This window comes from Bos indicus, chromosome 4, assembly GCF_029378745.1.
Source record: "Bos indicus isolate NIAB-ARS_2022 breed Sahiwal x Tharparkar chromosome 4, NIAB-ARS_B.indTharparkar_mat_pri_1.0, whole genome shotgun sequence".
In the NCBI taxonomy this organism is placed as follows: Eukaryota; Metazoa; Chordata; class Mammalia; order Artiodactyla; family Bovidae; genus Bos; species Bos indicus.
In genome coordinates, this window is record NC_091763.1 from 86,220,980 (window position 1) to 86,247,976 (window position 26,997).

At 38.6% G+C, this 26,997-nt stretch overlaps 1 protein-coding gene across 2 annotated transcripts in view; it reads right to left on the minus strand.

The window, feature by feature from the left end:
• FAM3C (FAM3 metabolism regulating signaling molecule C) overlaps window positions 1-26,997 on the minus strand; it is a 54,180-nt gene that overhangs the window by 14,028 nt on the left and 13,155 nt on the right. For both annotated transcript variants that reach the window (XM_070788069.1, XM_019958991.2), the window contains exons 2-5: window positions 24,480-24,534; window positions 19,325-19,429; window positions 8,040-8,069; window positions 7,276-7,399 (exon numbers count right to left, since the gene is read on the minus strand). In XM_070788069.1, coding sequence (XP_070644170.1) covers window positions 7,276-7,399; window positions 8,040-8,069; window positions 19,325-19,429; window positions 24,480-24,492 — 272 coding nt within the window. In that variant the 5' untranslated portion in view covers window positions 24,493-24,534. The remainder of the gene's footprint in view (window positions 1-7,275; window positions 7,400-8,039; window positions 8,070-19,324; window positions 19,430-24,479; window positions 24,535-26,997) is intronic.

Consider the following 26,997-nt stretch of genomic DNA (forward strand, 5'->3'; position numbering starts at 1 on the left):
AATGAAGATAGAAATTGGGATGGTGGATTAAAATAGGACTTAACTACATGCTGTTTATAATAAATAGGTAGAAACAACCCAGAAGTCTACAAACTAATGAATGGAAATGAAATGAATGAAACTAAACAAAATGTGACATATCTATACAATGGACTATCATTCAGCCATAAAAGAAGTGAAGTACTGATATATACTATAACATGGATGAACCCTGAAAACACTGTGCTTAGTGAAGAAGCTGATCACCAAAAAAACCCTACATATTATATATATATATATATATATATATATATATATATATATATACATAAAATGTCCAAAACAGGCAAATCTATAGAGACAGAAAGTAAACTTAGCAGTTACCTAAGTAACAGCAGAGCACAATGGGAAAGAAGCAGGAGGACAATAACTAAAGGACACAGCGTTCCCTTCTGAGGTATGATAATGTTCTAAAACTGACCGTGGTAATGGGTGCACACATCTGTGAATATACTAAAATCCATTGACTGTGTATTTTAAATGAATGTACTGTAAATGTACAGTAAATGAGCTATATCTCAATAAAGCTGTTTAAACAAAAGCAAACAGGAATGGCTATATTAACATCAATTAAAATAGATTCTGAGCAAAGAAAAATATCAGAGACAGAGAGGAAGTTTGCATAATGATCAAAGGGTCAATCTAGCAAGAAGACATAGCCATCCCAAGTGTGTGTACCAAGCAATCAAGGTATAAAACATGTGAAGAAAACCCAGGTAAAACACATAGGTGAAAAAGACAAATCTACGATTACAGTTGGACATGTCAATATCCCTCTCTCAACAGCTGAAAGACAGGAAATTAAAAAGAGTATACAGAACTCAACAGCAGCATTAACCATCAGGGTCTAATTGACATTTAAAGAATATTCTACTTGCTGACAAATATACATTCTTTCCAAGCACCCATTCTTCCAGAATATACTAAGATAGACCATATCATGGGCCATAAAGTAAACCTCAACAAATTTAGAAGTACTGAAATCATAGCAAATGTGTCTCCAACCACAATGGAATCAACAATAAAAGATAACAGGAAATTCTCCAAACATTTGGAAACTAAGCAATATACTTCTAACATAACCTATGGGTCAAAGAAGCCTGAAGTGAAAAATTGAAAAACACACTGAAAATGCAGCTTATTAAAATTTGTGAGCCATAGCTAAACTGTGGTTATCCACAGAGTACTACTCAGCATTAAAATAGGAGCAAATTATTAATACATAATAATATTTCAAGACCATTATGCTGAATGAAAAAAAAAACCCAATCTCAAATGCTTACATATTATATGATTCTATTTATACAATATTCTCAAACCAAAGTCAGCAAAGTGATGTCTCTGCTTTTTAATACACTGTCCAGGTTTGTCATAGCTTTTCTTCCAAGGAGGAAGCATCTTTTAATTTTGTGGCTGTAGTCACTATCTGCAGTGATTTTGGAGTGCAAGAAAATAAAATTTGTCACTGCTTCCACTTTTTCTATTTCTATTTGCCATGAAGTGATGGGACCAGATGTCATGATCTTAGTTTTTTGAATACTGAGTTTCAAGCCAGCTTTTTCACTCTCCTTTTTGACCCTCATCAAGAAGTTCTCTGTACCTCTTCACTTGCTGCCATTAGAGTGATATTATCTGTGTATTTGAGGTTAGTCTTGATTCCAGCTTGTGATTCATCCAGTCTGGCACTTTGCATGATGTACTCTGCATATAAGTTAAATAAGCAGGGTGACAATATACAGCTTTATTGTACATCTTTTCCAATTTTGAACCAGTCAGTTGTTCCCTGTCCGGTTCTAACTGCTGCTTCTTGACCTGCATACAGCTTTCTCAGGAGTCAGGTAAGGTGGTCTGGTACTGCATCTCTTGAAGAATTTTCCAGTTTGTTGTGATCCACACATTCAAAGGCTTTAGAATAGTCAATGAAGCAGAAGTAGGTGTTTTTCTGGAATTCCCTTGGTTTCTCCATGACCCAATGAATGTAGGCAATTTGATCTCTGGTTCCTCTGCCTTTCCTAAACCCAGCTTGTACATCTGCAAGTTCTTGGTTCACAAACTGCTAAAGCCTAGCTTGAAGGATTTTGAGCATTACTTTGCTAGCATGTGAAATAAGCACAACTGTACAATAGTTTGAACAGTCACTGCATTGTCCTTCTTCGGGATTGTAATGAAAACTGACCTTTTCCAGTCCTGTGGCCATTGCCGAGTTTTCCAAATTTGTTCAAACATTGAGTGTAGCACATTAACAGCATCATCTTTTAGAATTTTAAATAGCTCAGCTGGAATTTCGTCACCTCCATTAGCTTTCTTTGTAGTAATGCTTCCTAAGGCTCACTTGACTTCATACTCCAGGATGTGTGAGTGACCATACCATCATGCTTATCCAGGTCATTAAGACCTTTCTTGTAAACCTCTTCTTTGTATTCTTGCCACCTCGTCTTAATCTCTTCTGTTTCTGTTAGGTCCTTTGTGTCTGTCCTTTATTGTGCTCATCCTTGCATGAAATATTCCCTTGATATCTCCAATTTTCTTGAAGAGATCTCTAGTCCTAACTATACACAGACACTGTACTAATTGCCAGTTTCCATTCTGATACTGTACTATCATTTTGTAAGATCTAACCATGGGGAAATGGGTAAAGAGCACATGGGATCTCTCTGTACTACCTTTGCAACTGCCTGCGATTTCTGTAATTTTTTTCAAAACTGAAAAGCAAAAGAAAAACTCTACTCTAAGATCTACTGAAAAAGGAAAAGCATAAAATTTTGATTTGTAAAATTTTGGCTTCCCTGGTGGCTCAGATGGTAAAGAATCTGCCTGTAATGCAGAGTTCTATCCCCGGGTCAGGAAGATTTCCTGGAGAAGGAAATGGCAGCCCACTCCAGTATTCTTGCCTGGAGAATTCCATGAACAGAGGACCCTGGAGGGCTACAGTCCATGGGAACGCAGAGTCGGACACGACTTAGTAGCATTTGACTATCTACTCATACTTGTGAATCTGCCTTCAAAATTTCACTTGTTCTGTAAAATTGAAAAAGTAAAAGTCAAAGTCAAAGTTGCTCAGTCGTGTCCAACTCTTGTGACCCCAAGGACTATAGAGTCCGTGGAATTCTCCAGGCCAGAATACTGGAGTGGATAGCCTTTCCCTTCTCCAGGGGATCTTCCCAACCCAGGGATCAAACCCAGGTCTCCCACATTGCAGGTGGATTCCTTACCAGCTGAGCCACAAGGGAAGCCAAAGAATACTGGAGTGGGTAGCCTATCCCTTCTCTAGATCTTCCTGACCCAGGAATAGTTAAATAAAACATAGATCTTTTCTACATGTGTGCAAAACCAGGTTTGAAAGGTGGTCTGTAAGAAGTACCAAACAAGACTGCTGCATAAACCAGGGAAGTTTCGAAGTACATCTGCTCTATTCCTTTTGCAAATGTGTTATAGCCATCACTAATGTGAAGAAGCCACAGTGATGATTAATCAACCATTAGAGTTATAATTAAGCATCACGGTGTCTTCTCCAGGAGAGACCATTTGTAGTGAGCGGCAGCAGCTGTGTACATCAGAGAGGAAGAAAGGCAACAAAGCTACATGGTGACATGGGCTTCCCACAAGAGGGCAGTAGCTTATCAGGTTTTAAAAACCAAACTTCCATCAGGGGAAACCTATAGCCAGCAAAGGACAAATCAGTGAAGATTTTAAATGTACACAGGTTAGTCACCCAGTACTAACACAAGCTGAAATACTTTTTTCTTTCATGAATATGAAGGTTCCTCCCACCACTCCACACCTGTAGGCAAATAGTTAAAGAAAATGATTAAATACTCTATAGACAGATTCTACACCTTTGAATACAGTTCTGTTTCAAATACCTACAACATGTTCCAGCTATTATGCCTTAAAATGATTTGTTTAGAGAAGGGTTTAACAAACTACAGCCCATGGGTCAAATCTAGCCAGCTGGCTGGCTGGCTGTTTTGTTTTTCCACTCATGAGCTTAGAATGGTTCTTATATTTTTATATAGTTACATTTAAAATGATTATGTAAGTACCTACATCATATCCTTGGTTTTATCTTTTGGTCCTCCCAGCCAAAAATCCTATCTTGCTCGTCAATGTGGAAAAAAAAATCCCTCAAAATAGTCCACCACATAACTTGTGTATAAACATTAAGACTATAATAAAAGATGAAGTATTATTCCCAATATCTAAAAAAATTATCCCCAATTCTCTAAAAAAAAAAAAAAAAAGCTATAATTCATGTATCATGTGGCACCTCATATTTATACCTGGGATTTTCTAAATATTTCTAACTAATGAGAAGTTTGAAATCCATCTAATTTCCATAATATATCTTGACGGCATCTACTTGTCCTTTAAACCATGACCATGACCCTATTTTAATCTTTGTTTGTACTGGGGTTTCTAAATCTTAGTCTACGATGATATTATAGGTTTGATAATTCATGAGGAAGGGCTGTCCTGTGCACTGTAGGAAATTTAAGAGCATCCTTAGTCTCTACAAGAAGCACCTCCGTAACTTTGATGCCCCAAAATGTCCACAGACCTTGACAAATTTCCCCTAGGGAGAAAACTGCCCCCACTGAGAAGCACTGATCTGGACTAGTAGTCTGCAAAATGAGTTTGTGTATACTTACAGCATGTGTAGGAAAATATTAAAATTTCTACTTATGTATTCTTAGGATCCACTTACATATTTCAGTGAGCACACATGCAAACAAGTCTCTTGCCAACTGTGTGTGGCAGGGGGGGAATCGAAAGACTGTGCCAGCACCTGGGAAAGGCCCTCCAATTGCTCTGTCTACTCTTACTTCTCTCATCATGTTATCCAGCAGTCAGATCATTTTCTTCAATATAAATGAAGTGAAGACATGCCAGACTTTGAAAACCTTCAACAACCTCTCAACACTCTCAGAAAAAGATCTCATCTCCTTTTCCACACGGCCTGTAAGTTCCAACGACCTGGCCGTTATCCACTTCTCTCCAGCTCTTTCCCACGTTGGGCCTTCAAGCTTGCTCTTTAGAATGGTCTTCCCCTGGCGGTCTTCCTTCTTATCCTTTGATTCTCAGACTAAATATCACTGTTTTAGAGAAACATTCCTTGACCCACTCAGTCTAAAGTTGGACACCTTTATCTCATCTCACTGCCCCCATCAGTATCTATCACACCCTGCTGCTCTGGGCAGGGTGTGCCACAATTTCTAACTATTTCTTTGCATTTACTCCTTAAATATCCTTCTCCCTACCAGACTGTGTGTTCCATGAGAGCAGGAACTGTGCTCAGTAAATACCTGTTGAATAAAAAGTGGATGGAATGAATGATGCTAAGAAAATTCAGACTTCTTTAAAATTTTTATGGAAAAATCAATACAGAATTAGAACATACTGGAAAGAAAGCACTAGACTGAATTGTCCCTACCGGTTCTCTACTAGGTATACCTGGTCAATAGTTCAGTCCCCTATTTCAAGGACTAGATTTCAGGGCCTGGGGCATAACTATAAAATCCCATCAATTATTCACTCTCTCACAGGAATGGCAGAAAAATTCCTGAAAAGTGGATGGACAGGTGGCCTGTCTCAGTTTTATGGTTAAACAAACTGAAATATAATTCTACATGACACGCCCATGATGCTAGAACCAAATTCTCTGGCTCTGAGTCAATACTTTTTTTTTTACCAGACTCCACTGCTTAATACACTTCTCTCTTCTTTTTAACTTATAATCTGTGAATAGACAACCTGTTATTATTTACTAGTTTAATCTCTTCTTTGAATTAAAACTTACATGCTTCAAGGGGGCAGAGATAAGATGAAGATAGCCTGTCATGAATGGGCTGGGCATTCGAAGAGAACTTCCTACTTATTATTCAGGATCAAGTATCTCCAAACAAGGTGAAAAGGGGGAATGGAACATTCTAAGGTAATGGGAAGGATGTTACTTAATGCAAAATCTACAAACTTCGAAAAGCCAAATGCTTTCAATTCAGTAAAGCAAGACTATTATGAGACATCAGAGGACGACGGATGAACAATGGATTATCATCAGCATGAGGATAAAGGAAATGAGCAGGGACCTTAGGATCACCTGGCTCAAGCTTTTAATTTTACAGTAAAAGTTTTATTCTAAGAGGCTAAATCCTACACACAGCTAACTGAAAAGAGGGGCGAGAATAAAAATGTTAGCGCTTCTATATTAAAAAGAAAAGACAAAAAGCTGGGAAAAACTGCCTCATTTCCTCCTATCTATAAAATTACCTCACTCTTTACTCTATATAATTAAATGGCACATATATTATTTTATGTAAAGCCTATCATATATCTAATTTTTCAAACAAGACCCGATTAGAAGCAATCAACAAAAAGCAGGGTTTGTGACTTCAGAGCCAGGAACTTAGAAATGATCATCAGAATAATTAGAGAATACGGTACACACTGCCCAGAACATGTGTGACGGCAAGGGCGTGATGAACACTGATGGGGTGAGTGAAGTGAGGTGCAGGTGTCCAACTTTAGATTGAGGGGTCAAAGAACATTTTTCTAATCCAGGAACTTCACGACAAGTGACACAGGAGTAGGAGACTAAAAAAGCCAAAAAGGTATACTCTGCAGAGCATCTCAATAAAGGAAACCATTCAGTTTAGTGGCAAGCAGTTCTGGGCCATGACGGACTTGAGGTTATTACTGGGCTACTTCACACTTCAGCAGGCAGCACTCAAACATTTAAAATGAGAAATGTTGGTTTGTAAGATAAAGCATTCATTATCTAGGGCAGTCTAGTTGACAAAAATAAGCCTACTTGGACTTTCTGCAGTGATGGAAACGCTTTCTACCTGTGCTGTTACATTGGGTAGGCACAAGCTGCATGTAGCTATTAGCACTTGAAATATGGTTGGTATGACTGAGGAAGTGAACTTTAATTTTAATTAATTTAAATGAATTAACTTTTCCCCTATTACTTAGGAATCAAAATTAAATAGCCATCTGTTTCTATGACTATCAGATGGGATATAGAAAATTCTTTCAGAGGAAAACTCTGATCTATATATGAAGCTGGATAAATACTATGTTCTTATCATACTCACACAAAATTTAAGAACTTTAAGACTCCTTACTTTTCTTTAGTAAAGGCATGCCCAATACATTTTCAAAAGATCCAATAAACTCAGATTCAATTTGCTAAAATTTAATAGTGCACCTTATACTTCCAAATTGATAAGCACTTACACATTGTCCTCTAGGCAGATTTTGGGTCCCACCACATTGGCTGCTCCACTTGCCATTTTAAAAGCAAAATGCTTCTCAGGGCAAGCTTTTGAGATTCCACATTTATATCTGGGAGGTTTTGTAGCTTTGGAGAGAAAAAAAAAAAAAATTTTTTTTCCAAAGAAAAAAATGTTAACAGATTCTGTTTAGTTTGCTTCATATCTCAAACCACAAAGGGCATTATGCAAACACCAAGATATATATATATATTATATATATATACACACACACACACACACATATATATATATATTTCAAACTACATGCTAGTTTTTTTTTTTTCCCCTAAGAGTTTCAAGGAGCCTCAAAAAAAAAAAAAAAAAAACCACACACACACACACAATCTCCTAGGAAACAAACTAAAAATGAATATAAATGGAACAAGTAACATGATCTTCACTGAGGGCAAATATAATTTATCTAATTATTTTTAAGGTTTATTTTACAAAGCCAGGATGTGGGAGGTTTGGGATTGTTACTCTTCATTTCCACTCCACATATGCCTGATGCATCACTGAATATCTGCTCACAAACTAAGTCTAACTAGGAATTCTCCTTTAACGTACTTTCTATACTTAAAATACTGAAGCTAAAAAACATTAATGGAACAAAATATCCATTATAAATAAACACCCAAAATATCGAGCTATCCAATCAAATAGTTTCCATATAACTTAAGAGAAAAAGAATAAACTATATGTAAAATATTGAGTGGAAATACTTACAACGTACAACCGCATCCAATGCTGACCTTGCTAAGGAAAAAAAAGTTATTTTTGTTAGAAGGAATAAGGCTCTTGGCAAGTATCACTTTTTAACATGTATAGAGGTAATAGGTCTATTAAATGTGTTTGAATTATTACTTAGCATACAATAAATAAAACATGAATATTACTTTAGAGGAAAAGTGAGAAAGTAACTTTAGGCTACCTAATTTACTACAAACAATCATGAGGAGTTATGGGGGCATTATTTTATTACTGATAGAGCATTTTGCTTTTACCTTTACATTTTTTTTTTAGTTTCAGTTATTATAAATGTAAATCCCAATCATATTACTAGCTATAATCACCACACTGTACAAATGCTGGGCTGGATGAAATATAAGCTGGAATTAAGATTGCCGGGAGAAATATCAATAACCTCAGATATGCAGATGACACCACCTTTATGGCAGCAAGCAATGAAGAACTAAAGAGCCTCTTGAGGAAAGTGAAAGAGGAGAGTGAAATAGTTGGCTTAAAACTCAATATTCAGAAAACTAAGATCATGGCATCAGGTCCTATCACATCATGGCAAATAGATGGGGAAACAATGGAAACAGTGACAAACTTTATTTTGGGGGGCTTCAAAATCACTGCAGATGGTGACTGCAGCCATGAAATTAAAAGATGCTTGCTCCTTGGAAGAAAACCTATGACCAATCTAGACAGTATGTTAAAAAGTAGAGACATTACTTTGCCAACAAAGATCCGTCTAGTCAAAGCTATGGTTTTTCCAGTAGTCATGTATGGATGATTTGTGAGATTCCCTGGTGGCTCAGACAGTAAAGCGTCTGCCTGAAGTGCGGGAGACCCAGGTTCGATCCCTAGGTTGAGAAGATCCTCTGGAGAAGGAAATGGCAACCCACTCCAGTACTCTTGCCTAAAAAATTCCATGGACTGAGGAGCCTGGTGGGCTACAGTCCATAGGGTCGCAAAGAGTCGGACATGACTGAGAGACTTCACTTTCACTTTCATGTATGGCTGTGAGAGTTGGACTATAAAGAAAGCTGAGCACCAAAGAATTGATGCTTTTGAACTATGGTGTTGGAAAAGACTCTTGAGTGTCCCTTGGACTGCAAGGAGATCCAACCAGTCAATCCTAAAGGAAATCAGTCCTGAATATTCATTGGAAGGACTGATGCTGAAGCTGAAACTCCAGTCCTGTAGCCACCTGATGCGAAGAACCGACTCATTGGAAAAGACCTTGATGCTGGGAAAGATTGAAGGCCGGAGGAGAAGGGGATGACAGAGAATGAGATGGTTGGATGGCATCACCGATGTGATGGACATGAGTTTGAGTAGGCTCTGGGAGTTGGTGATGGACAGGGAAGCCTGGTGTGCTGCAGTTGCAAAGAGTCGGACACAACCGAGCAACTGAACTAAACTGTACATTCAATTCCCAAACTTAATAATCTTATAACTGGGAATTTGTATCCTTTGAGCAACATCTCCTCATGACTTCCACCCTCTCCCAATTCTTGGTAATCACCATTTCACCTCTGTTTCTCTGAGTTTATCTTTTTTCCACATGTAAGTGATATCATATAGTATTTCAAAGTTCCCTTTATATGGCCTTATTAAAAAGTGTTGCTGCTGTATGGTGTTGTATACATATGCATATGAAGTCCTGGATAATATACATGAATCTATCTCAGAGGTTAGGCTGAGAGATTTGGTGGGAAGATCACAAGAGGGCCAGTGAGGGTAGGAAGGTTTAATTTCCCTAAAATCACAATGTACTAGGTGTAATTAGGAAAAAAAAAAAAAAAAAAGGTCATTATTAAGAGGGTTTTTTCAAAAAAAAAATCATTTATCAGTTAAAGGAAGCCAGAATTTCCTGATCAATCTTAACCTGAATGCAGTAAATCTTAACCTAGAAATCTACACTTAGAGCTTCTTAAAAGCACTAACATTTGATCCTAGCCCACGCTATGCATGTTAAGTTGCTTTAGTCGTGTTTGACCCCTCGAGACCCTATGGACTAGGGCCCTCCAGGCTCCTCTGTCCATGGGATTCTCCAGGCAAAGATACTGAAGCAGGTTGCCGTGACCTCCTCCAGGGGGTCTTCCTGACCCAGCGGTTGAACCAGTCTCTTGCATTGGCAGGTAGGTTTCTTACCATTAGATCCACCTGAGAATACAATACAGCTAATCAACAGTATTGTGGATAGCCATTTCCAGATTTGGCCAATAAGCATGTGGTGTCATAAATGCTTGCCAGCTGTTTGACTATAAATAGTTTTTAGTTCTGTACTGTTTCGGTAACTGTGAATTTCCTGTAAAACCAGTACTGAAAGAGAGAACAGAAAAGAATGCTAAGACTTAAAATAATATGTGAATGTTTAAAAACAGGAAGATGACTAAGTAACTGAAGGTCATCAACTCTACAGAATACTCAGAATACTATGTACCACTGAAGTAATAAAGGCAATGCAGTCACATGGGAAAAGTTTAATGCGTGGAATAAAGCAAAAAATAAACTTTATCTGTGAGTACTAAGAACATGCATAGATAAGGACAAAGATTTGAAGGAAATAAAAAATGATCAATTAGTAAATGAAGCTGCTGGGGCTCATTCTTTCACTTTCCTTAATTATATCATAAAAGGGAAAGATAAATTCTAGACACCATCTGGTCCAAAGCCCTCATTTTTGTAAATAAGAAAATGAAAATCAGAGAGTAACTAGCAACCAGTGATTAACAGCATGTAGACTGCTGGTGCTGCTGCTGCTAAGTCACTTCAGTCGTGTCCGACTCTGTGCAACCCATAGACGGCAGCCCACCAGGCTCCCCCGTCCCTGGGATTCTCCAGGCAAGAACACTGGAGTGGGTTGCCATTTCCTTCTCCAATGCATGAAAGTGAAAAGTGAAAGTGAAGTCGCTCAGTTGTGTCTGACTCTTAGCAACCCCATGGACTGCAGCCTACCAGGCTCCTCCGTCCATGGGATTTTCCAGGCAAGAGTACTGGAGTGGGGTGCCATCGCCTTCTCCGAGCATGTAGACTAGAAAGTCTCAATTTCACTTAGACCTAAACAAACATATACTATCAGGCTCAGGTGTTAGAACACTGTTCAAATCAGGAATGCTTGTATACCTTACTTATGACAGGAAGATACGTAGAAGACAGTGGGATCAGAACATGGATAATATAACAGCTCATTCACATACATGGGGCACTCTGTCAAGTACTTTATCATGTATTGTTGATTTGTTCATCACCTTGGGGCTTCCCTGGTGGCTAAAATATAAAGAATCTGTCCGTAGTTCAGGAGACCTGGGGTTCGATCCCTGGTTGGGAAGATCCGCTGGAGGAGGGAATGCAACCCACTCCAGTATTCTTGCCTGGAGAATTCTACGGACAGAGGAGCCAGGGGTTGCAAAGAGTAGGACATGACTGAGCAACTAACACTAACACTTCTGTTTTAAAGAGAAAGAAACTGACATCAGATAGGTTCACCGATTGGATTTGTCCTATCCATAATCAGTCATTGATAAGAATCAGTTTTCAAAGCCATATCTCATTCGAGCAGGCAAACTCATATTGCATCCCCCCCGAAATGGGACAGTCTGAGGTCTAGTTATCACAGGTACAAAAACCACTGGTCCTTTGAGAAGCTGGAAGCCAGGATAGGGAGCTTTCAGGATCATTCTTCTGACTGCAGAATGGAGAATAGACTGCAGAGGGTTCTAGACTTGAGATGAGTCCACAAGCACAGGGACGCTGCTTAAGTAATCCAGGTAAAAAACAGGCAGCAGCTGAAACAAAGGTAGTGACTGTGGGTTTGAAAGTAGTCGACGGGCTCAGAACAACTAAGGCAGCAACACTGACAAGACTGTGGAACAGACCTGAAGGAGGCATGAAATAAAAGCAGGAATCAAGTTTACTTCTCAGACATCCACCTTTAGAAGCATTCCTTCATCCATTCACATGAGCCAAAGAAAAAAAACCACTATCTCTCACTCATGATGTTTGTTATCTAGTGAGGAGATAGGATGTTGGATGGCTGCTGAGTTCCCTGTAGACCTGTTCATTTTAAGATACTTTGAGATGATCTGGGTGGAAGTCTAAAAGTCGGCTATAAATGAGACCAGGGATGAAGATATAAACCGGAAAACTGGCAAATGATGAGGTAGTGCAAAGAGAGGATTTAAAATGAGGAGAGGGCTGATGAGAGAAATCTTAGAGACATCAATAACCTACTAACATTCAAAGGAAGACTGTGGCTGATGAAAAGGAGGTAGAAGGAAAATCACAGATGAGCCTCTAAAATGATCAAACTGGTTTGACTGGGAAACTTGAGAGAGATTAATAAATAAATAATAATGTCATTCAATTTAAAAACTTTACTGGGACACAATCTGGGGTAAATGTTTCTTAATCATCAGACTTTTGAGCAAATTACTTCCATTTAATTTGTGTAAGAGTAAGGGAAGAAGATGCTCAAAGGAGGGGAAAAAAAAAACCTTTGTGAACATCTTTTCAGATTAAAACTAATTTTATCCAATATGTATAAGCAAAAGTCCTCTATCTGGCCTGCAGTTCTGAGAATTTTTAACACCTGGAGGGTAAACAGGTAACATTTCATAAATCAAACAGGATGGTTATAGAGTATGGGCACAGCATACAAACACAAAAATACCTCCTTTTCTGCAACCTTAATTCCTCAAACTACCTTGATGGCTTTAATTCTTAATGTCTTTCAATATATACAGTTCTTCACTTCAAGGAAACAACAAACATTTCTGATTTGTTTTTTCAGTGAATGTCTTTCAATGAGTCAGGCTAAAGAAACCTAATATAATTATTTTGTACTTTAGTTTTTAATAATAGCTCAAGTGATTTACATATATATTATTTCAATGGTTTAAATTTAAAAGGTAAAAATAAATTAATAGAATAGTAAGGACTGAAGGCAACAATATATGTAAAAATAATCTGGACTACTTTCAGCACATTTTTGTTAAGTATCCATGTTGAAAACTAATCCTGTATTAAGCCACAATCATAAATAAGACTGGTAGACTGTACCCACATTGATGTCCTGGTGTGATACTGTATGGAATTTAAGATGTTACCAATGGGAAACTGAGTAAAGAGTATATAGAATCTCTCCATATTATTTCTTACAAATGCACATGAATCTATAATTATCTTAAAAAGTTTCGTTAAAGATTGCTTAAAAAAAATTACAATTTATATTTGTACATTCAACTAATTTTAGGGAAAATTTTCATTTGTCTTTTCTAGAACTGTTTGTCTTATTTTTCTAAAACAGCACTATATAATTAACTCAAATGTAAATTTACATAAACTATCAAGTAAGTTATTCAATCAATAAATTGAAAAATGGGAAAAATTCACCATCCAAAAAACTACAGTTAACCTCATGAGGCCCTCAAAATACTGATTATAGAAACAATCTTAATGCCAAGCTAAATTTAAGTTAGATGCTCAACAAATGACAAATACAACCATATCTCCATTTTTACTCAATTATTCTGAAATGAGAATTAAAAATAACCACACAAATTAAATTTTCACCAGTTCAGTAGATTGGAATCCAATAAGGTTGTGTAGATGGATACAGAGTACAACTTCAATTATGACAACAAAATAAACCAGCTGCCCAAAGAATGCCTAAACTAAATAGCTAAAACACATACAATAAAAACTTGCAGGTTCCTAACACTAGGAGAAATGAAAATTAATACAGACAACTGCCTTAGTTAAAGTAGCTCAGTGTTTGTTCATAGCTGATAATCAGGGGTTTGTCAACTAACACAGCCTTAAACAAATCCTACTTTGAAAACACTCTTTCTCTACACAAAAGTCCTAATCTTCAATTATCTACATTCATTTTCCATTCAATCAGCATGTACTATCTATAGCATCTGGTGCTAGATGCCGGGTGAGTCAGCAAGACATTACTGCTCCCAACATTTGTTCTCCAGTACGGAAAGCCAAATACATGGTAAAGAATAAAAGAAAAGAAATTCTATAATTTATGGCAGAATAAAATCAGGGCAAATTGAGATATAAGTACTAAGCAGTAGAACTGACAGTTTACAAAAAGGAGCAACAATCTAACAGGGAAAGAGGGAGACTCAAATACCATTTCTCCCAAGAAGGGGCACTCGTGCAGTTTTGAAAAACGAGAACAATTAACAGATGATGGGGAGAGAGAAAGAAAGATGTGTAGGTAAAGAATCAGCAGAGTCAAAGCTATGGTTTTTCCAATTGTCATGTATGGATATGAGAGGTGGACCATAAGGAAGGCTGAATACCTAAGAATTGATGCTTTCGAACTGGGGTGCTGGAGAAGACTCTTGAGAGTCATAAGGACAGTCAATCCTAAAGGAAGTCAATCCTGACTATTCACTGGAAGGACTGACTGAAGCTCCAATACTTTGGGCGCCTGATGCAAAGAGCTGACTCATTGGAAAAGACCCTAATGCTGGAAAAGATTGAAGGCAAAAGAAGAAAGGGATGGCAGAAGTTGAAAGGATTAGATAGCATCACCGACTCAATGGACATGAATTTGAGCAAATTCTTAAACGACAGAATGATCTCTGTTCATTCCCAAGGCAAACCATTCAATATAACAGTAATCCAAGTCTATGCCCCAACCAGCAATGCTGAAGAAGCTGAACAGTTCTATGAAGACCAACAAGACCTTTTAGAACTAACACCCAAAAAAGATGTCCTTTTCATTATAGGGGACTGGAATGCAAAAGTAGGAAGTCAAGAAACACCTGGAGCAACAGGTAAATTTGGCCTTGGAGTACAGAATGAAGCAGGGCAAAGGCTAGTAGAGTTTTTTCAAGAGAACGCACTGGTCATAGCAAACACCCTCTTCCCACAACACAAGAGAAGACTCTACACATGGACATGACCAGATGGTCAACACTGAAATCAGATTGATTATATTCTTTGCAGCCAAAGATGGAGAAGCTCTATACAGTCAGCAAAAACAAGACTGGGAGCTGACTGTGGCTCAGATCATGAACTCCATATTGCCAAATTCAGACTTAAAGAAAGTGGGGAAAACCACTAGACCATTCAGGTATGACCTAAATCAAATCCCTTATGATTAAACAGTGGAAGTGAGAAATAGATTTAAGGGATTAGATCTGATAGACAGAGTGCCTGCTGAACTACGGATGGAGGTTCATGGCATTGTACAGGAGACAGGGATCAACACCATCCCCAGGAAAAAGAAATGCAAAAAAGCAAAATGGCTGTCTGGGGAGGCCTTACAAATAGCTATGAGAAGAGAAGAAGTGCAAAGCAAAGGAGAAAAAGTAAGATATACCCATATGAATGCAGAGTTCCAAAGAATAGCAAGAGGAGATACGAAAGCCTTCCTCAGTGATCAGTGCAAAGAAATAGAGGAAAACAACAGAATGGGAAAGACTAGAGATCTCTTCAAGAAAATTAGAGATACCAAGGGAACATTACAGGCAAAGATGGGCTCAATAAAGAACAGAAATGGTATGGACCTAACAGAAGCAGAAGATATTGAGAAGAGGTGGCAAGAATACACAGAACAACTGTACAAAAAAGATCTTCACAACCCACATAATCACGATGGTGTGATCACTGACCTAGAGCCACACATCCTGGAGTGTGAAGTCAAGTGGGCCTTAGAAAGCATCACTATGAACAAAGCTAGTGGAGGTGATGGATTCCAGTTGAGCTATTTCAAATCCTAAAAGACGATGCTGTGAAAGCGCTGTACTCAATATGCCAGCAAATTTGGAAAACTCAGCAGTGGCCACAGGACTGGAAAAGGTCAGTTTTCATTCCAATCCCAAAGAAAGGCAATGCCAAAGGATGCTCAAACTACCACACAATTGCACTCAGTAAAGTAATGCTCAAAATTCTCCAAGCCAGGCTTCAACAATACATGAACCAAGAACTTCCAGATGTAAAAGCTGGTTTTAGAAAAGGCAGAGGAACCAGAGATCAAATCGCCAACATCTGCTAGATCATTGAAAAAGCAAAAGAGTTCCAGAAAAACATCTATTTCCACTTTATTGACTATGCCAAAGCCTTTGACTGTGTGGATCACAATAAACTGTGGAAAATTCTGAAAGAGATGGGGATAGCAGACCACCTGACCTGCCTCTTGAGAAACCTGTATGCAGGTCAGGAAGCAACGATTAGAACTGGACATGGAACAACAGACTGGTTCCAAATAGGAAAAGGAGTATGTCAAGGCTGTATATGTCACCCTGCTTATTTTACCTTATAAGCAGAGTACATCATGAGAAACGCTGAGCTGGATGAAGCACAAGCTGGAATCAAGATTGCCGGGAGAAATATCAATAACCTTAGATATGCAGATGACACCACCCTTATGGCAGAAAGTGAAGAAGAACTAAAGAGCCTCTTGATGAAAGTGAAAGAGGAGAGCGAAAATGTTGGCTTACAGCTCAACATTCAGAAAACGAAGATCATGGCATCTGGTCCCATCACTTCATGGCAAATAGATGGGGAAACAGTAGGAACAGTGGCTGACTGTATTTTTTTTTGGGCTCCAAAATCACTGCAGATGGTGACTGCAGCCATGAAATTAAAAGATGCTTACTCCTTGGAAGGAAAGTTATGACCAACACAGACAGCATATTAAAAAGCAGAGACATTACTTTGCCAACAAAGGTCCATCTAGTCAAGGCTATGGTTTTTCCAGTAGTCATGTATGGATGTGAGAATTGGACTATAAAGAAAGCTGAGTGCCAAAGAATTGATGCTTTTGAACTGTGGTGTTGGAGAAGACTCTTGAGTGTCCCTTGGACTGCAAGGAGATCCAACCAGTCTATCCTAAAGGAGATCAGTTCTGAGTATTCACTGGAAGGTCTGATACTGAAGGTGAAACTCCAATACTTTGGCCACCTGATGCAAAGAACTGACTCACTGGAAAAGACCCTGATGCTGGGAAAGATTGAGGTCGGGAGGAGCAGGAGACGACAGACGATGAGATGGTTGGATGGCATCACCGACTCAATGGACATGAGTTTGGGTAAATTCTGGGAGTTGGTAATGGACAGGGAGGCCTCCTGTGCTGCGGTACATGGGGTGGCAAAGAGTCGGACACGACTGAGCAACTGAAGTGAACTGAACTAAGAGATAATGGAGGACAGAGCAGCTTTGCAGGCTACAGTCCATGGTGTTGCAAAGAGCTGGACATGACCTCGAGACTGAACAACAAGAAATCAGAATGAACAAAGGCTGAGGGTCTGTGTCTGTAGATCACATTCACATGGACAGAGCAAGTGGGTGAGGGGAAGTACAGGTCAGGAAGGTAAAAGCAGGCTGGGACTGAGTGCTATTCTGGTAGGGAGTTTAGATTTTACTCTGCAGTAGCTGGAAATACTGAAAGTTCAAGAGTTTTGAGAGAATCCCTCTGGCAGTGTTGACACAGGCAGATATCAAAGATGAGAAATAGACACAGGAACATCTCTGAGATGCCCAAATAAACCATCCAAACTAGAGATGATGATCCAAACCAGAGAAACACTGTGACCTCACCCAATCTCTTCTCTCTGAAAACTGCATTTTTTCCCAAAATAATTTTTCATTTGTACCTTTTCTGTCTGTTCAATCTCTTCCCATTGATCTGTAATTCACTGACTTTTTGCCCAAGGACTACAGACAAGCCAAAGCCTCTCCCTTACATCAAAAAGGAAAAAAAATCTTCAACTTCCTTCGGCCTTGAGCTAGGATCCCATAACCATCTTCCTTTACTATAACCTTTCTTAGAAGAACGAGCTACAACACAGTTTCCACAGCAACACTGAACAAGTCCTAAATGCCTTCCCTGTTTTCGCCCCACCCTTCAATTGAAACCAGCTGTGCTCTCAAAGGAACCAAGCTGGCCCTCTGCAGCAACAGGACACAGCCCAGAAGTCAACACATGTCTCACCACACTTGCAACAACTATTCTACGCTTGATCCTGGATACCTCATTTTAAGTTGCGTGCCAAAAAATAGACGGTTAGGAGGAAAACAACCAGCACATTAAGAAGAATGGTTCAAAGGGAGGATCTCATAAATTGATAAGATAAAACCTTAGACAAAGATGGCCTGGTGGAGAACAACCACAGCTTAACTATGTGAGAGATCCAACAGGTAGAAGTAAGACCAATGGACTAAAATTACTTGGAGTATAAAAGGTAGAATTCAGTGCAATATAAGGAAGCACTTTTAAGTAGTCATTGTAAGAAAAGTCACCTGAAAATGTATAAAAATAAATACGTACAGAAATTAAGGACTATGTGTCAGAACTGTTTAAAGCCCAATACCAGTACATGGTCTCTGGAGAGGAAATCAGCCATCACCTGGGAGCTTGAAATGCAGACTCTCAGGCCCCATCCAGACATTGAATCAGAACCTGCATTTATCAAGATTCCCTAGAGATTCCTCTGACATAAAAAATTTAGAGAAACAGTGGTTTAAGGAGTCTTGAAACTAGATGTGAGAGGGAGTTTATTAGGTCTTGGGGATCCCTTCCAAATACTAACTTATGGAAAGCAAAACTCATAAACTATTCCAGAGATCCATAGGCTGTTTCATCTGATCTCTGCCTACTAGGTCAAAACACTGTTTCTATGTTTCACAGTCTGACCTTTCATTAGTAATTTTTTAATACTTTAAACAGTGCCCAGCCAAAGCTTATTCAAATATTTCAAATGTTAACTTATTTTATCAACTTAAAAGATTTTGTTTAAAACTGAAGTAAGGCAGCTTTTAGTGGGACATTTACAACACAGCATCAAAGAAATTGGTAAAAAGAAAAATTCTGCAGAAAGAAAATGAGGGTAGGAAAAGCAAGATGGATGTCTATGTCTATTTAAAATGTTTTATCATGACTCCTAATCACTTGCTAATTGAGGGTTAGAATCAGCTCCAAGTTTTTAAGCAGCCAATTCAAATAGGGTGTGATATCTTCTAGAATGTGCATTTAAAATGCCATGATTAATATCCCTAGGCACACATAAAATAGGCCCCATTAAATACATTCAAAATGTTGAATACAGGATTCATGCTTTATATCGAATTAATTGTAAGATTTTCTATTGTGTATTTTAGAATATTCTAATGAATTGCACTTACCAATATAATTACATTTTCTTTTCTAGACAGATTAAACAGTAGAGTGACTCAATGTTGATAACTCATAAAAATTTAAAGACAATCTCATCACAAATGAACTTCAAGAAAGGGTGAAAAAAATAAAAACTTACCAAATAGATTTCCTAAACTTGCATCCATTTTTATTTCGAATACTTGAGAAATAACATAGAATGTCAGTAAAAATACTGCCACAGCGACCACCAACTTTGCAGCACCTATATACAGGGCAGAAACAATTGAACATGAACTTATGAGCCCACAGAACTTTGTATTATGCATTACCATGGAAAAGTATAAGTGAATATTAAAACTCCCTAAGACTATTAAATATCTAATAATATTTATTATTGGATTTTAATTTTACTTGAGTTACAACAAAAAGTATACCAATAGTCAATTTGATTGACTTTGCTAATCAAGGAAGTATGAAATTGGCTAGCAACCTAGACACAGGACTGTTTTAAGTCATCTGCTTAGTTCTCACATGTAAAAAAAAAAAAAAACATGACCCACTATCAACTTCTGACTGACTACACCAAAGTATCATGACTAATGGAATACCAACACCAAGTTTGTGGGATGACTCACTTCCAGTCGTTTTCAATTATAAAGGGCAGTGCTAGATACAGAAGACACAAAAACACTGACCCTTCTGGAGACACTAAGGCAACGGACGGGATGTCCACTCGGCAAGGAGTTCTCAAGTGAACGGTAATGAGTTTACTGTCCTCTGGAACCCACATATCTCGTGGAGCACACAAGTACTCCTGGTTTGGGGAACAATAATATCTCCCCACACCAGGAAGTTTAAGACATGCCTTCCCCACTCCTGCAGGACTTAATTCAGCACCTACTTCATTTGCTTCATAAAATGGTTACATGGTAAGCTCTGTGAACACTCTTAGCCTTCCATACCTATCTTTAACTATTTCTGAGTGCCTTACAAATAGCACTGCTACTAACTAATTAACTGCTTAATATGAATCAGCACTTGTCTTTCTCCTCCAGAGCTAAGCAAATCTTGGAAAGTGAAAGTATGAGAAAGAAACAGAAACGAAAATGACCAGAAAGGAACAACATCTTCTTCCTCTTAGAATTTCAGAGACATCTCATTAGTTTATTCAGAAACAATACTAATATTTTTCTGTATAATCTCCATTCCCCTCTCAGGTTACTAAAAATTTCATTTACACTGATGTGAAGGATCAACAGTCATCTCACTATCCTTGAGGAAACAAAGTCCCCAAGTGAGGCAAGTGTCCAAGATTACAGCTCTCTTAGCATCAGCACAAGAATAGGAGCCTGGGGATCCTGACACAGCCCAGTGCTTTGTCACTAATAGCAAAGCACCACATTCTTCAGAGAAACTACCCAAACTCAACTTAATGGGTAAGGAAGAGGAAAAAAGAGCTGTGTTCATCCTAATTTTATAAACCTGAAATGACTGGGAATGCATCCTTACAGGGGAGGGAAGTGAATGAACTGATGGTAATCAGAAGGGCTTATGATGCTCTATCAACATAGAAATGAGATGGCAAGGAGGAAGCCTAACTACTAATCAGTTCCCATCCCTGCCTCCTGCGCTGTACCTTCTCCCGCTCCCAAAACTGCCTCCTGTTTTCAAGACTGACTACAGGTCATCTATGTGAGGAAATAAAATTCCACCGGGTTTGAACTCTTCCTCACGGGGTCTAGCAAAGCGCCTTGAACATTCTCTCAACATATGTCATACTCTCAATATATGTTCGCTAAACAGATGAATGATTAACACGTGGCATGTTTCTTCTTGATCTTTTAAGACCAAGGGCTGGAAGATTATATGTCACATGACAGTCTAAACATCTCATTTTCTAAGCATCAGGGGCATGTGCAAATAATCTTTCCCTATTCCTTAAAATAGATATATGAAAACTTGGCTGTTCACAACTGAAATATTAGAACAATTAAAACACCAAGTTCATAATATATGAACACTCTAGACTAAATTCCATTCCAAACTAAACATAAGCCTATGTTAAACAAACTATCTACATCATATTTATAAATACATATATATAATATATATACACACACCATTTACTGAGTGCCTATTACAGAGCTAAATGCTTTATAAGCACAGTATCATTTGCACAGCCTAATGGCAACCCACTCCAGTACTCTTGCCTGGAGAATCCCATGGAGGGAGGAGCCTGGTAGACTACAGTCCATGGAGTCACAAAGAGTTGGACACAACTGAGCAAATTCACTCACTCAAGATACTATTTTCAATTTACAAATAAGGAAACCAAGGTGAAAAATCTAGATCCCTTGCCTACTAAGGTCACATAACTAGTTAGTGACAGAACTTAATTTTAAATCAAGACCTACTCAATTATAAGAAACCATACCTAACAGAAGCAGAAGATATTAAGAAGAGGTGGCAAGAATACACAGAAGAATTGTACAAAAAAGATCTTCATGACCAAGATAATAACGATGGTGTGATCACTCACCTAAAGCCAGACATCCTGGAATGTGAAGTCAAGTGGGCCTTAGAAAGCATCACTACAAACAAAGCTAGTGGAGGTGATGGAATTCCAGTTGAGCTATTTTAAATCCTGAAAGATGATGCTGTGAAAGTGCTGCACTCAATATGCCAGCAAATTTGGAAAACTAAGCAGTGGACACAGGACTAGAAATGGTCAATTTTCATTCCAATACCAAAGAAAGGCAATGCCAAAGAATGCTCAAACTACCACACAATTGCACTCATCTGGAGAATCCCAGGGATGGCTGAGCCTGGCGGGCTGCCGTCTATGGGGTCCCACAGAGTCGGACACGACTGAAGCGATTTAGCAGCAGCAGCACACGCTAGTAAAGTAATGTTCAAAATTCTCCAAGCCAGGCTTCAGCAATATGTGAACCGTGAACTTCCAGATGTAAAAGCTGGTTTTAGAAAAGGCAGAGGAACGAGAGATCAAATTGCCAACGTCTGCTGGATCATCGAAAAAGCAAGAGAGTTTCAGAAAAGCATCTATTTCTGCTTTATTGACTATGCCAAAGCCTTTGACTGTGTGGACCACAATAAACTGTGGAACATTCTTCAAGAGATGGGAATACCAGACCACCTGACCTGCCTCTTGAGAAACCTATATGCAGGTCAGGAAGCAACAGTTAGAACTGGACATGGAACAACAGACTGGTTCCAAATAGGAAAAGGAGTACGTCAAGGCTGTATACTGTCACCCTGCTTATTTAACTTATAGGCAGAGTACATCATGAGAAACACTGGGCTGGAAAAAGCACAAGCTGGAATCAAGATTGCCGGGAGAAATACCAATAACCTCAGATATGCAGATGACACCACCCTTATGGCAGAAAGTGAAGAGGAACTAAAAAGCCTCTTGATGAAAGTGAAAGAGGAGAGCGAAAAAGTTGGCTTAAAGCTCAACATTCAGAAAACGAAGATCATGGCATCCGGTCCCATCACTTCATGGGAAATAGATGGGGAAACAGTGGAAACAGTGTCAGAGTTTATTTTGGGGGGCTCCAAAATCACTGCAAGATGGTGACTGCAGCCATGAAATTAAAAGACGCTTACTCCTTGGGAGGAAAGTTATGACCAACCTAGATAGCATATTGAAAAGCAGAGACATTACTTTGCCAGCAAAGGTCTGTCTAGTCAAGGCTAAGGTTTTTCCAGTGGTCATGTATGGATATGGACTGTGAAGAAAGTTGAGCGCCAAAGAATTGATGCTTTTGAACTGTGGTGTTGGAGAAGACTCTTGAGAGTCCCTTGGACTGCAAGGAGATCCAACCAGTCCATTCTGGAGATCAGCCCTGGGTGTTCTTTCGAAGGAATGATGCTAAAGCTGAAACTCCAGTACTTTGGCCACCTCATGCGAAGAGTTGACTCATTGGAAAAGACTCTGATGCTGGGAGGGATTGGGGGCAGGAGGAGAGGGGACAACAGAGGATGGCATCACCGACTGGATGGATGTGAGTTTGAGTGAACTCCGGGAGCTGGTGATGGACAGGGAGGCCTGGCATGCTGTGATTCATGGGGTCGCAAAGAGTCGGACGCGACTGAGCGACTGAACTGAGCTGAACTGATTAAAGGAACTAGGAGAAAACAAAAGCTCTAAGAGACGGAGAAGTTGGAGGTGGAGAAACTAACCAGTAAGAGAATAAGCAAAAGATCCTGAGAGAGGCAGGCAGGCGAATACCAGCAGCACCTCCATGATGATAGTTATGGACCTTCTATTGCAGAGGGGCTCCTCCAGAGCTGTCACCATCCACCTTGGACTTGGAAGGGCCTACCCACAGTACACCACAGTTCCCATTCCATCCACGAGAATCCCTCTTCCTTTCAGCCATGGATTGCTCTAGTCCAAGAGTGTCCCTGTTTTTCATAAACCTAGAAAAACTTGAAATATTTACTAATGTCTCACTGTAAGAATAATGGCTATAAGGATATTTCAAAGCAACCAGCATCTTTTTTTTTTTTAATTAGAAGAGATTAATTAGTCTAAAAGCAATAAACTAATAAGCTAATCTTCCTATTCCTTCATTAACAGTAGTCCCTTTGAGACCAATACTAGGAAGCATGCCAAACATAAAATCAGCATTCAGTGAATAATTATGCATCAATTAACCTTGGTATTATTTGTCAGAATCAGAGAAATGGACTAGATGACAAAGCTAATTTGAACTAGAATGAATGCAGAAATTATATGAGAAAGAGAAACTTGCTTTATTCTGGGCTTAAGTAATGTACTTTTAGACCTATACTCTTAGAGATGTTCCTGTAAGAATATTTTGTTTACTGATGAGATGATAATCAAAAGAAAGACTATCTTGATTTTGAGAAATGACAAGGTCTCTCCTAGGATGGACACACTCTACTTAGTGGAAGTGTCTATGTAAAATGTGAATGTCTTCTATGGCAGTGCCTGTGATGGGGTGCACATACACACATATACATAAAACTAGGCAAACAAGCTTAATGTATAAGGACATAAACATTAAAAAACCTAACTGAAAATATTTAGCATAAATAATTTCAACAAAAGTACCCCACAAAAACTTATACAGAATCCACTAAACGTTCCATTTGTGATTTGCCAACTACCTGAAAAGGTAAAAAGGCTAAATAATGATTTAGTTTGTTATATTCAGTTGCACTCAATATAGAAAATGATTTTTTTTTATAGTGTCATTCAGTCATCACAAAACAAACAGGTTACACAAGAAGTAAAATCATTCCTACTGAATTAAGTATCTTACCTGCTACCCTCATGTTTGGTTTTTCAGTCTCTGGCAGTTTTCATTCAATAAGCTCCTAAAATCAAAAGAAAAGGCAAATATCGTTAGGTCTAGAATGAGCCTTCCTCCCTAGATTGAGTTTAATTTGGAGTGAATGTGTGTGCATGCTAAGTCGCTCCAGTCATGTCCAACTCTTTGTTACCTCATGGACTCCATTACCTCCAGGCTCCTCTGTCCATGGGATTCTCCAGGCAAGAATACTGGAGTGGGTTGCCATGCCCTCCTCCAGGGGATCTTCCTGCCCCAGGGACTGAACCTCGGTCTCTTATGCCTCCTGCATTGGCGCAGGTTCTTTACCATAGCGCCACCTGGGAAGCCCTCGGAGTATATATATTAAACTAAATAGATGTCATGATATTTCTAAGTATTCTACCAGTATTAAAATTTAATGGAAAAACCCCTTAGCACTGGGCCTGTCTCCTTCCACTGGACCATAAAAGTTCCTGAGAGGAGGGTGTATCTAAAATTACTCTGTCCCCCAGCTCTGAAGGATCGCGGGAAAACCTCCCATCAGGCATGTGGACAGAAGATAATGCTTTGTTGTTCTCCGTGATTACCCATCTGTAACAAACTTTTGATATTTAGTTCCAAACCTTCAGTTTTCAGTTGAGATTCAAAGAACTTAAGCTGCTTATCTAGTCAGGGACAAATTACTTGAGAAATGGGGAGAGGATTTATGTCTGCGCGCTCCTGCTCCAGGGCTCACGCCAGTATATGATGCTATTTCATTTTTAGTAGGACACAGTTCAGGTGTCACTATAATAAGCACTTATAGGAAAGGCACCTTATCTTAGTACCAGGGTTCCTCTTCCTCTTCATGTTTTCAATATAAGTTTGTGAAACAACATATTTAGACGTATAGAATTGCCATTTTAAATATCCCCAGCAATTATGATTATCGACAGTGTATGTTATACATCAAATAAAGAAACTATAATTTTCTATTATTCTAATAACAACAAGAAGTAGGTACTGAAAAAAAAAATCTGTGTATAGGCTTGTGTGTTTCCCCCCTAAGAAGTAACTCAAGATAGGCAAAAAAAATTTTTTTTTTAATTAGGAAAGCAAGTATATGAGTTTGATAGGAAATTCGTGCTCAAGGTCAGCTGGACACTGTCCACAGTTTACTCAATCTCTTGTACAGGAAAGAATTCAAAAGAAAATTTTGATTAATAAAGTACACCCATAAAAATATATATATTTCTTTATTTTAGATTGTATTTTAACCTGGATGTTTCAATGTTGCTGTCTGATCATGTAATTCATAGAATGGCTCAAATAAAAACAACAGCAGATCCCCGAAGGACACTGAAAGGAAGTGAGACATCCAGTTTTCTTATTCACCAATTAGGAATTATAGGGGGTGGGGATGGAGAGCATAAAAAAAGAACCAGTGTTTCTTACGTGAATTCACTTCCTTCTGCTCAATCTACCCTGAAGAAAATATCAACATTTATACTAGTACTGAACTGAGTATTATTGATTTCTTTTCCTTTATGAGTTATCTGAACACCTTCTATATAATAGGAAAAGTCAATGTTATATATCTGTTTAAACAACTTGCTTAGCCACAGGCCAGGAAAACATTAAAAGGAAACAGATACTGAAGTAGCCACAAGCCACCACATAAAAGCAGGGGGGGAAAAACTTGGCTTCTCAAATGAAAACCCCAACTAGTTATAAATCCTCTTTTGACTTCCAGCAAGATAGAACACTACGTTCACAACACACACACATGCCTTTCCTCCCAGCTAATACTGCAAAATATCCTCACTCTTATCTGAATGTGGCCTGGGATAATTTCTCTGGAGTATGATAACCAGTTGAGCAGATACCTGCTGTTCTATTTCTTGGTTTCCATTACCTGCCAAGGAGGTCACACCTGCACCGTTACAATCACTGCCTCATGTACTGCCCCTCATTTGGTCTGCCTAACCAGCCTGCTTCCAAACTTCCCACTAGTAAGACCACAATATAAGCAACTGCAATGGTCTAGCTGAATTCATGTTTTCCATTGAATTTCTCAGAGAATAACATTTAATAAAATCTCTAAAACCTCATCAAATCTCAGCCACAAACACATTTCTAGTTTGCTTAAGAAGCAAATTAATGATGCAAGAGTGTAGATCGGCATAAGGAAAGAATACTGAAAGTATTTGAGAGCAAATCAAGGGGCATCTGTTTACAATGTGCTAATTCCAAACCATTCCTAACTTGTCTTCTTAGAAGGACATTAAAAACAAACAAAACATTTACAGAGAATTGTCCCGGGGAAGGAACATTTAATGGAGTCTGGTATTCACCTCAGGCTGAATCTCCAACAATCAAATGGAGGTACAACAGGTCCAGAGAAAATGAACACCACATCAAAAGGGGGGACAAGGCCTCTGCTAGAAATCCAGAGCTCTTTAATTCAGGGTCAAGAGGTGAGAATTTGATAACTGTTCTTATATATTCATTAAAAAAGAGAGATATAAAA